A 12,520-nucleotide genomic window follows, 5' to 3' on the forward strand; every position below is an offset into this window, starting at 1 on the left:
ATCTCCAAGAATATCTCAGAAACCATTCAACCGCACTTGTTACGTAGCCAAAGGACTCTGCTGCTTCTCAAGGAAGCTATTTGGGTCCCAAAGGTCCTTTTTTTCAGGAGGCAACTGGACTTCCTTGTGTTTTTTTTTCTCTTTAGAAGATGTTTCGCTTCTCATCCAAGAAGCTTTTTCAGTTCTGACAGGATATCTTCCAGAGCCGAAGAAGCTTCTTGGATGAAAAGCGAAACGTCTTCAAAAGATAAAAAAACCAGAAAGTCCAGTTGCCTCCTAAAAAAACACCTTTGAGATAACTATTTATTTATTTATTTATTTATTTATTTATTTATTTATTTATTTATTTATTTATTTATAACAATATACACAAGCATAACAAGCATAACACAAAAGATTATATAATATATAAACATATATATATGAGGAGAAACAAGGTAGTATAAGCATATATATATATAGGGGAAGAAACAATAGGACAGGAACGGTAAGCACGTTTGTGCTCTTATGCACGCCCCTTAGAGTCCTCTTAGGAAAGTGGTGAGGTCAACCGTGGATAGATTTTGGGTAAAGCTTTTGGGGTTATGAGAAGAAACCACAGAGTCAGGTAATGCATTCCAAGCATATACAATTCTGTTACAGAAATCGTGTTTTCTGCAATCTAAACTGGAGCGGTTGACATTGAGTTTAAATCTGTTGGTAGCTCTTGTGATATTGTTATTCAAACTAAAGAAGTCATTGACAGGAAGGATATTACAACGGATGATTTTATGAGCTAAACCATGACCTGGATGACGGAGAATCTCTACAGACTTTTAGCTATACAATTTGGGATGAACACCCTTGGAATGGTGTGGGAGTAGGAAGGGATTTCCAGAGAGAAAATTGAAGACTACAGGAACCAGGAGCACTAACTCAGGTGACCCTGAGGACACAGATAAACCTCCAAGTGGCCTCAATGACCCTTAAAAAGGATGCAAATGCCCAGCTCTCTGCAAGGAATATAAATCCTTCTGTTCCCCACTGTCCTGTCAGAGCTGAAGAAGCTTCTTGGAGGAGAAGTGAAACGTCTTCACAAGGAAGTCCAGTTGCCTCCTGAAAAAGCACCTTTGGGACAACCATGACCTAGATGACTAAGAATCACTACAGGCATCCATTTGGGTGCTTGCAAGCGGGGGGTCTCTCCCTAGAATGGATATTTGGCCCCCAGCCCAGTGGTAATATGGGTTCTTCTAGAGCAGTGGTTCTCAACCTGTGGGTCGGGACTCCATTGGGGGTCGAATGACGATTTGCCAGAGGTCGCCTAAGACCATTGGAAATATGGGAAGTATACTTGCGAGTCGAAGAATCGCGCTCCAATGGTTGACTCCACAAGCCAGCTGCAGGCTCTTCAAATCGCTAGCCGGATTCGGCTTCAGGCGCGATCAATTAAAAAAGAGAGAAATCTTTGCTCTGATGTCTCCCTCTCAAGCCAGCTGCAATCACTCCCAATCGCTAGCCTGATCTGGCTTCAGGCGCCATAAACTTAATAGGGGAGGAGTCTCCGCTTTAATGCCTCCGTCCTCAAGGCAATCGCAAGCAGTTCAGATCGCTAGCCAATATGGCTTCAGGCGCGATAAATTCAAAACGAAAATAATTTTACGGTTGGGGTTGCCACATCATGGGGAATTGTATTAAAGGGGTCACAGCACTATAAAGGTTGAGAACCACTGTTCTAGAGAGATAGACCTCCAGGAATCTGTTCACTCCTCTTTAAAAGCCGTCCAAGACTTCTTTGTTTTAATGTTCATGATAACTAAAAGGTCCAATTTCTCTTTCAGGAAAAATATCTAGCAGACATGGACGAACTCTTCTCCCAGGTGGACGAGAAGCGGAAGGTGAGTTTTATTTATGTATTGAATCTATTTGGATTTATTTTGCCACCCATCTCAGATGAATGGATGGATGGATGGATGGAAATCTAATAATGTACTCTTGAGCCATCCTTAGAAACTTGATGCTGAGTTAGGAATACTGAGTAATATTTTCTCCTTTGTGGCCAGAAACGGGACATCCCCGATTACCTATGTGGGAAGATCAGCTTCGAACTGATGCGGGAGCCTTGCATTACGCCGAGTGGGATCACCTACGACCGGAAGGACATCGAAGAGCACCTGCAGGTAAACGAGGCAGGTTGGCTCCCTAGAGGAGAAATAGGAATCCCAAATCATGGAATAATGTCAGGATGAGTCAACAAGGCCGTGAGAATCCCAGATCTGGAGTTGGTTCATAGGGCCAAAGCCTGGTTCAGAATAAATATAGATCTCTGACCGCAAGATCTTGTGTGTTCTGACCAAGGCTTCCCAAAAGCATGAATCAGACTCCTTGTCTCAGCAAAAAAACCCTTTTTGATTAAGTGACTGTGATTTCCTCTCATTCACCTTCAGCAAAGTCTTTCAAGGGAGAATTTACAGTCGCAGACTTTATCTGGCTTGGAGAGCTGCCAGGCTGATATCTTCAAAACTTGGCAAGGAGTCTCGGAGAGTCACAAACCAATTAAGCGAATTAATTGTCTCCTGCAAACTCCACTCCCCTTTCGCTCCTCTTTTATTCCCCATGGGAGAGGCCCTTCATCGTCCACCTGTGGCCTTACTCCCAAGTCGACCCTTGTTCCTTAGCTGTTCCCTTCGTCTGGCAACTCAGCGCATGCGAACACTGGGAACAGGCTCCATCTGTTCATCTGCTTCACTGATGTCTGACTCCGAAGGCAGCTGACAACTGTCAGACGGCCCTGGCCCCCTCTCCGCCTCCAATGCAGAGCCTTCACCAGAGTCTTCCCCAGACTCCAGGACTGGCCCATGTTCCTCCCCAACCTCCTTACTGTCCGAATCTACTGCCAGCTCCACTGGCGGGCCACAACATTGTGGCCAGAGATCTTTCCTTGGCCTTCTTAGCTTCATCTAAAGGTGGAGAAGCTGCCCAGAGTTATCTTAGGGAAAAATTGGGTGGCCGATCCACTTTATAAATAAAAATAATAAGAACGAGGTCCTTAAGGATCGACAGCCTTTTTTGAGGGTTAAGGAAAGAGGCTGGGGGCTGCAGTGTGTGTGTGTGTGTGTGTGTGTGTGTGTGTGTGTGTGTGTGTGTACTTGAGTGATGCAAATGATGACGGATTTGAGGCTTTCTGTGGCCGAGTAGTTTTTCCATCTTTCAAGCTGGATTTCCTAAGCAATTTATTGGTCCCACCTGGGGTTAGAACAGGGCTTCTCAAGATGTATGGACTTCAACTCCCAGAATTCCCCAGGCAGCGTGATGCATTGTCTTTAACCGCCTTTAAACTTTCGGTGGAATATGGTTTGGATTTCCTCCTGGCCTTGCTATGGTTATTGAGGCCATCCCTCGCCTGAAAATAATCTACTACTCCGGCTTCTCTTACCCACCCACCCCCCTGCCCCCCGTAACCTCCTCTTCTATATCCTCCCTAGCGGGTCGGCCACTTTGACCCCGTCACTCGAAGCCCGCTGACCCAGGACCAGCTGATCCCAAACCTGGCCATGAAAGAGGTGATCGACGCCTTCATATCCGAAAACGGCTGGGTGGAAGATTACTGACCTCCGAAGGACGGGAACGCTCCTGGACACCTCCAGCTGCTACGACGACCAAGAAGGACCACCACCACCCCTCCGGACCGTGCCAGACTGCCCGCTGGGCCACCCCCATGCCTTAGCATCTTCCCCCTTTCTTCGCCCGCCTGGTTCAGCCGAGTTGAGGTCGGCTCCCCTTCCTTCCTCCAGCAGGCAGGAGGGCAGGGTAGCTCCGTGGCTTTCATGGTCTTCTGAACCGGATCTCCTTCCGGGCAACAAGGAGACCTCAGCCTTGATCAAGACAGGTTGGAAGAGGTTCCCATCACAGAAGCTCAAGGCTCGGCGAGTTAACCTTTTCCCGGGCTTTGTAAGGGCCACTTTACCCCAAGCCCGTCTGACTTTGGTAGCACACCGTTAGCCCCTTCCCACTTCCACCCAGATCCCTTCGCCCCCTTGCTCGGCACGCCTTCTTCCCCACGCCGTCGGCCCCAGCAAAGGACCTGGCCTCTCCGTGGAGCAAAGACTGGATCCAACCTACCCACCCACCCACCCACCCACCTACCTTCCGGGAGACCCCTCCAGCCTTTGCTTCTTCTCCTGGTCTCTATCTGTACAAAGTTTTTCCTTCTCAACCTCCCATTTTCCTGCCTGTTCAGAAGAGCCCGAACGAAGTTCTGCATCAGCTTCTCTGTAAATAAACGGCCACCGATTTGGGGGCGCATCAGGGAGGGGCGGAAAGAGACGGTTCCTTATTTCTTCTTTTCTCAAAGCGGACCAGAATCGGGAGAACCGGTTGGCAGAAAAATTGTATTGAGATAGAGAGAGAGAGCGGAGCTCCGTGGTTCCATTCTAGGTTGTTTGTTTTTACTATTATAGTATTCAAAAAAGTTTTATGTTTTCGGGTTGGTTTTGAATTAAACTCCTCCCCCTCCTCCCCACTTCAATCATCCTAGCATAATTTTGCAGTTTTATTTGGAACCCACCGATCGGGAGTTTTCCCTCTCAGGGAAGAAAAATAGGAAAATCGAGCTATGTCAGTGATAGTGAACCTTTTTGGCACCAAGTGCCCAAACCAGAACGCGTGTGCATGTACATATGCCGGAAACCCGAAGACCAGCTGGCCAGTGCACACGCATATACCAGGCCGAAAATGCCCAAAAACCAGCCTGAAAACGCCCAAAAACCAGCCTGAAAAATGATCTGAAAACGGCCAAAAAACAACCCCCAAAATGGCCTGAAAACTGCCCAAAGATGCCCAAAAAACAGCTTCAAAAATGCCCAAAAAACAGCCTCAAAAATGGCCAAAAAACAACCCCCAAAATGGCCTGAAAACAGCCCAAAGATGCCCAAAAAACAGCTTCAAAAATGCCCAAAAAACAGCCTCAAAAATGGCCTGAAAAACAGCCTCAAAAATGGCCTGAAGACAGCCTCAAGAATGGCCTGAAAACAGCCCAAAATGGCCTGAAAACAGCCCAAAAATGCCCAAAAAGCAGCTCAAAAATGGCCTGAAAATAGCCCAAAACAGCCCCCCCCCAAAAAACAGCCCAAAAATGGCCTGAAAATAGCCCAAAACAGCCCCAAAATGGCCTGAAAACAGCCCCAAAATGGCCTGAAAACAGCCTGTTTTTTGGTCTTTTTCAGGCCGTTTTCTGGTGCCCATGAAGACCAGTTGGCTGGTGCGCCAGAAACTAGAACAGCAGCTGGTAATGGCGCACGTGCCCGCAGAGAGGGCTCTGTGTGCCACCTCTGGCATGTGTGCCATAGGTTCGTCATCATGGCCTTATGTCCTTTCTGGAATTATTATTTTTTTTTTTTGAATTCTTTGCAACAGGAGTGATGTTGATTAAGTAAAACACTTGCGTGGGAGCGGCCAGGAAGCCTAACAAAGCAAAGATACAGTGATCAGCTGAAGAACAGCCTGCTGGTTTTGTTTGGGTTTTTTTTTATATCCATCTACAGGTAGTCCTCGACTTTACGGCCACAGTTTACCTTGCGAAGCGAGAAATCAGATAAGTGAGTTTTGTCCCCTTTTACGACGTTTCTTGCCGTGTTGTTAAATCGGTAACACAGTTCCGGCTTCCCCGTCAACTTTGGAAGGTCACAAAAGGAGTGGGGTCACGTAACCCCGGGACACTGCAAGCGTCACAAATGTGAGCCAGTTGCCAAGCGTCTGAATGTGTAAATCACGTGATGTTGTGGTCCCCCCCCCCCCGGGCCTGGCCCCCTGCCAGAGAGTGACTCAGAGAGTGAGGGGGAAGGGCCGTCAGGGCTCCCTTCTGCAGGGCCGGCCCCTCTGGCTCAGCTCCAGGAGCCAGAGGCAGGCCAGGTAGAAGAAATAACGAGGCCTCTGTCTCCTGTATCGGCCCCCACCCAGGCAATGCTCCTAGATCCAGCTGAGGACAATCAGTCCTGGTTGGACCCTAGGTTTCGTAGACAGGAGAGGCGGGAACAACAGAAGCAGGGGTGGGGCAGGCCTAGGAAGTGCTGAGTCACGGAGCCACACCCCAGAGTATAAAAGCAGCAGGGGCTGCTATACTACTCCGTGGCGAACAAATCAACTGCTTCGAGAGAACTTGAGCTGAAGTACTGTTTGTTCCTGGTTTCCTGGTTGGCTCACCGGCATCAAGAAAAGATAACAGAGAAACTTGGCAGACGCTTGCTAGTTTGCTGCCAGAGTGGATAGCTGCCGTGGACTGAATTGCCGGCTAATTAAGTCATTGCTCATGCCTCCCGGACTGAGGTTGGGGGGGGGGGACAGAACACGGGACCCTGGGAATGCTGCAACCGTCATATGTGTGAAAAAGTCGTAAGTCCCTTTTTTTCCCGCACCGTTGTAACTTCGGTCACTATATGAACTATTGTAAGACAAGGACTACCTGTATTGCCGCATCTATTGCTCCTTTCAGCACTGGGCCCGCTGGAGATAGTCCTTGACTTGCAACCGTTCATTTAGCGACTGTTCAAAGTTATAACGGTACTGAAAAGAGAGTGACCTGTGACCGGTTGATCACACAACTTGTCGCAGCAAAACCCATAAACGCACGATCACAATTCAGGTGCTGACCAGCTGGTCTGTGTTTACAACAGGTTGCAGCATCCTGGGGCCACGGGGCCGCCATTTGTGAAGACCTAAATTGTTGGGGGGAAATAGGCCGACTGTTTTAAACTGCTTAGAGAGGGCTGTAAATCCCTGTGAAGCGGTATGTAAGTGTTAAGTCAGGGGTGTCAAACTCACGTCACAGCTGTGTCACGTGATGTATCGGGACATTTTCCCCCTTCGCTAAACTGGGTGTAAGCATGGCCAGCACACGATGCATCCGCCTGCTTACCAGGAGTTTAATAGCCCTGGTCTAAGCGCTATTGCTGATTAGCTGTGGTGGCGCAGTGGTTAGAATGAAGCATTGCGGGCAGACTGCCCACTGCCAGTGGTTCGATCCTGACCAGCTCAAGGTTGAACTCGGCCTTCCCTCCTTCCGAGGTGGGTAAAATTAGGACCCAGATTGTTAGGGGCAATGTGCTGACTCTGTAAACCGCTTAGAGAGGGCTATAAAAGCACCGTGAAGCGGTATATAAGTCTGCTATGGCTGTAGTTGATTGGCTGTTGCAATAGGAGCCCTGGTGGCGCAGTGGTTAGAATGTCATATTGCAGGCTGAGTCTGCCCACAGTCTGGAGTTCAATCCTGACTGGCTAAAGATTGACTCAGCCTTCCATCCTTCCGAGGTGGGTAAAATGAGGACCCAGATTGTTGGAGGTGCAAAATGCTGACTCTGTAAACTGCTTAGAGAGGGCTATAAAAGCACTGTGAAGTGGTATATAAGTCTAAGCGCATTCGCTGATTAGCTGTGGTGGCGCTGTGGTTGAAATGAACCATTGCAGGTTAACTCTGCCCACTGCCAGCAGTTCGATCCTGACCGGCTCAAGGTTGACTCAGCTTTCCGCCCTTCCGAGGTCGTGAAAATTAGGACCCAGCTTGTCGAGGGTGGGGAGACAAGATGCTGACTCTGTAAACCACTTAGAGAGGACTGTAAAGCACTTTTTATAGAAGAGTGAGGTGGTATAGAAGTCTAAGTGCTATTGCTATCGCTAGTCCAAAATTCTTTTGCACCTCTTTTATCGCTTCCATTTAACACCCGCAGCCAAACGTTGCAGGGCGAAAGGCTCACCTGCAACGTGACAGCAGCTCCTTATCTGGGACACTCTGTTCCATTTTTTCCCTCTGCATTGGGACCACGCAGGCATTAAACCAAATTAACTTTTTGCAAACGTCGGGCTTTTCTCCCCCCCGCCCTCCCCAGCTCCTCTCAGATCCTGCTCTTTTATTTTTCGATGGCATTGTTCGGCTCTCCAATTAAGATTCTCGGAAGAGATGAGAGAGAGAAAGAGAGAAAAAAGAATCTGGAAATTACTGTCCTGCGAGGAAACGATGATAAAAACATTTTGAATATTTTAAGAGGGAAAGATGCCTGGGTGCCTCATTGAAAAAAACAACACCTCCACCTTCTACTGGCACCTGGAGATCCTTCTGTCGCCTTCGTAGATCTTGTCTTCCTTTGGCTGGTGAATTTATCTCCGAGCATGTCCAAAATGCCATTGCCTCACCAATAAGGAATTGCAGCCTAGTTGAAAAGAATATAATATAGAAAACGGAATAAGAGTTGGAACGGACTTTGGAGGTCTTCTAGTCCAGGGCTCTCCAACCTTGGTCCCTTTTTGTGGACTTCAACTCCCAGAGTCCCTCAGCCAGCTTTGCCTACAAGTCTTAAAGGGACCAAGGTTGGAGACCCCCGATCTAGTCTAAATCCCTGCTCACGCAAGGGACCTATACCAGGGGTCTCCAACCTTGGTCCCTTTAAGACTTGTGGACTTCAACTCTCAGAGTCCCTCAGCCAGCTTTGCTGTAGAAAGGTCGGAGACCTCTGTTCTAGTCCAAACCCCTGCTCAAGCAGAAGAGGTTGTAGAAAAAATGCTTTTAAAGGGTTCTGACGATCCCAGCTGAGCCGCGCGATCATCAGAGGCTTTTTTGTTTAAAAAAAAACCTTTTTTTTTTTTCGGCGGAAGAAAAAATGTTTTTAAAAGTAAAAAAAAAACCAACCTCTGATGATCCTGCAGCTCAGCTGGGACGGGGGTGGGGGGAGGGATTTTTGCTACCGGTTATCCAAACCACCCGCCGCCATCGCTACCGGATTGGGCAATCCGATCCGAACCGGGACCATTTCACCCCTGTTGTAGGGCAACGCCTCGTTGGTACACTCACCTTCCTCCCAAAGATGACCTCCGAAAAGCCAGGCCTGTGCCAATGAACTGGGAGCATTTCATTCCTGTGGTGAACTTACGGCATGCGTGCCAGAGGTGGCACACAGAGCCCTCTCTGTGGTCATGTGTGCCGTTGCCAGCTTGTCTTTGGGTTTCTGGCACGCGCATTCATGCTGGCCAGCTGGTCTTCATGGGCGCCGGAGCACTAGAAAACGGCCTGAAAAGGAGGCCAAAAGCAGGCCATTTTTCGGGCTGTTTCCTGCCCTTTTTTGGGCTGTTTTTTGCCCCAAAACGGCTCTAAAAACAGCCTAAAATGGCCTACAAAAATGGCCCCAAAACAGCCTGAAAACGTCCTGAAAACGGCCCCAATAAGAGCTAAAAAGGCCCCAAAACAGGCATGTGTGTGCCGGCCAGCTAGTGTTTCCGGTGCTCCGGTATGCACAAAGATGGGCTGGTGGGCGGACATGGACGTGCGGAAAACCCAAAGACTAGCTGGCTGGCACGCGCCAGCCAGCTGGTCTTTGGGTTTCCGGTGCTCCGGCACGCACACATATGCATGCACAGCCATTCCGGATTGGGCACTTGGTGCCGAAAAGGTTCGCCATCACTGCCTTATAACATTCTGGACAAATCATTGTCCAGTCTTTTCTTTAAAACCTCGTGATGGAGCCACCCCATAACTGCTGGAGACAAGCCGTTAGAAAATGCTTTGCAGGTTAAAGAGTCCGATGCTTCTGCTAACAAATTGTATTTCTACCTTGTTTATCTCTTTTCTCCCATACCTTCACTGGTATCTAGGGGGTATCAATTCTGGATGAAGAATTCGCCTTTTTGATAGGTAGTAGTCCTTGATTTACGGCCGCCGTTGAGCCCAAAATCTCTGTTAAGCCACACATTTGTTCAATGAGTTTTGCTCCGTTTTATGATTTGTCTTGCCACCGTTGTTAAGTGAATCTGGCTTTCTTCCCCCCCCCCCCCATTGGACTTTGCTAGTCAGAAGGTTGCAAAAGGGGGTCACGTGACCCCTCCCTCGGGACACGGCGTGCATCGTAAATATGAAAACATCTGGATTTTGATCACGCGGTCATGGCGATGCTGCGAAGGTGGTAACTAGGAAAAATAGCTGCGAGTTACCGTTTTTCAGTGCCGTCGTAACTTTGAACGGTCACTAAACGAACTGCTGTAAGTCGAGGACTGCCCGTACCCATTCCACAAACTGAGAAAAGACTTAACATTAAAGCCAAATACTAAGAATACAGATGAAAAATGAAGCGTGAAGTGGGCCAGCCTCTTGTGTTGAAATCCAATTTTAGAAACGGATCCCTTATGACAAAGAGTTCCCCAACCTATCCGCCTTTGCGGGTTGGCGGGTGGTGGTGGTGGTAGAGGGGACGGGTCTGTGCGCGTGGCAGGGATCCATGTAGGCAGCTCCATTTGCACGAGGGGTGAGCGTGCACATCTACCATGCAGTGGTGGGATTCCAAATTTTTTACTACCGGTTCTGTGGGCGTGGCATGGCTTGGTGGGCGTGGCAGGGGAAGGATACTGTAAAATCTCCATTCCCGCCCCACTCCAGGGGAAGTATACTGTAAAATCCCCATTCCCACCCCACTCCAGCAGGCTACTGTAAAATCCCCATTCCCACCCCACTTCAGGGGAAGGATACTATAAAATCTCCATTCCCACCCCGCTCCAGCGGAAGGATACTGTAAAATCTCTAGTCCCTCCCCACTCCAGCGGAAGGATACTGTAAAATCTCTAGTCCCTCTCCACTCCAGGGGAAGGATACTGCAAAATCCCCATTCCCACCCCACTCCAGCAGGATACTGTAAAATCCCCTCTCCCACCCCACTCCAGTGAAAGGATACTGTAAAATCTCTATTCTCCAAACTACTCAAATTTTCCACTTCCGGTTCGCCAGAACCTGCTGAAAACCACCTCTGCCCCCATGCATGCAAATGGAGCACATGCGCTCGCCTGCTAATGCCAGTGGGGATGTATGCCCGCGCTCGCCCGCCACTTCTGCAGCCCGGTTCCAAACAGCTCAAGGCCCAGCAATGGACTGCAGCCTGGGGATTGGGGACCCCTCCTTTATGGTCTCTGACGGAAAGCCCCTTGAAGAGACTAGACGCATTTGAAATGTGGATTTACAGGCGGCTGTTTCGTATAAGCTGGGTTTTCAAAATCAGAAACGAGGAGGTGATAAGCCGCCTGGGGAAGCCAAGGGAAATCATCAAAGCCATTAAGAAGTGAAAGTTAGAATATAATTGGACATGTGATGTGACACCTAGAAAAATACAGCATCCTTCACTTAATCCTCCAGGGAAAGATTGAAGGCAAATGAGGTCCAGGCAGAAGAAGAACATCATGGCTTCCAAATCTAAAGGACCGGTTTGGGACAAAACCTTTTTTCATGCGGCTGTTGATAAAAATAGGATCGTCAACATGATCGCCAACGTCCGATGACGGACAGGGCACAAGAAGAAGAGAGATATAGGGAAAACATTCTACAGCTTCTTAATGCTAACAGGGACTCTGTAGTTGGTTTTCACCAGTTATACCATTGGCCATCAAAATCCATTCTAAATAATGCTCAGAGGTTTTGAGTAAAGCTGTTTGGGACAGGAAGATGGGAATCGGCCACCCTGTCCAGAAATCCAAAACAAGGTCAAGAGCAGATGGAAATGTAGATTGGCAACCTCTGGAGGATCATTTTTGAGAAGCTGGTCCTTTTGTAGATGGCCTTCAAGGTCGATAATGGGGGAGGAAAAAGATAAGTTGACTCATTGGCTTGGCACATTCCGACTTGGAAGGAAACCTGACGAAGCCTTGAAGCCTTCAAGACCAATATTTTCATCACAACTGTGACAGCTACTCTAATGTTGGGTCTTAGTGTATCTGTGGGGAACCTCTGCAATGTCTAGCTGAACCTGAATCATCTATGAAGATTCACCTGAAGGGTGAATAATCGCCCTTACAAATAATAGTTGGGAACTGCACATGAAGTTGCCTAGGCCAGGGGTCTCCAACCGTGGGAACTTTAAGCCTGGTGGACTTCAACTCCCAGCTTTGCTGGCTGGGGGATTCTGGGAGTTGAAGTCTACCAGGCTTAAAGTTCCCAAGGTTGGAGACCCCTGGCCTAGACCAAAGCAAGAAATCTAAAGAGCTAATTTGATCTAATGGTTAAGGCCATTAGAAACGGGGAGGCAGTGATTTCTAGTCCTGCATTAGGCATGAAAAGCCAGCTAGGTGACTGAACCAATCACCAGGAGACTAGGAGTTCTAATCTCACCGTTGGCACGAAAGCTGGTTGGGTGCCTTTCAGCCAATCACCAGCAGACGGTGAGTTCTAGTCCTGCCTTAGACATGAAAACTAACTGGGTGACTTGGCACCAATCACCAGGAGATAGTGAGTTCTAGTCTCGCTTTAGACAAAAAAACTAACTGGGTGACATGGCGTCAATCACCAGGAAACAGTGAGTTCTAGTCCTGCCTTAGAGACGAAAACTAACTGGGTGATTTGGTGCCAATTACCAGGAGACGGGGAGTTCTAGTCCCACCTTAGACATGAAAACTGTTGTGTCTTGCCCGCTCTCACCGCAGCCGAGGTCTGCTTATCTGTTTCCGAACGCTGAAGAATGTCCTCCTGGCCCCAGTCCTGGCTCCATGCCCAGACAGGCTGAGGAGGGGGCATCTCCCGGCC

At 48.6% G+C, this 12,520-nt stretch overlaps 1 protein-coding gene across 1 annotated transcript in view; it reads left to right on the forward strand.

Moving 5' to 3' along the window:
- STUB1 (STIP1 homology and U-box containing protein 1) overlaps positions 1–4,512 on the forward strand; it is a 28,703-nt gene extending 24,191 nt beyond the window's left edge. The window contains exons 5-7 of the mRNA XM_058156959.1: positions 1,821–1,877; positions 2,043–2,159; positions 3,465–4,512. Of these exons, the coding sequence (XP_058012942.1) occupies positions 1,821–1,877; positions 2,043–2,159; positions 3,465–3,590 (300 nt within the window). The 3' untranslated portion in view covers positions 3,591–4,512. The remainder of the gene's footprint in view (positions 1–1,820; positions 1,878–2,042; positions 2,160–3,464) is intronic.
- Positions 4,513–12,520: the final 8,008 nt, after the last annotated feature.

This window comes from Ahaetulla prasina, chromosome 14, assembly GCF_028640845.1.
Source record: "Ahaetulla prasina isolate Xishuangbanna chromosome 14, ASM2864084v1, whole genome shotgun sequence".
NCBI lineage: Eukaryota > Metazoa > Chordata > Lepidosauria > Squamata > Colubridae > Ahaetulla > Ahaetulla prasina.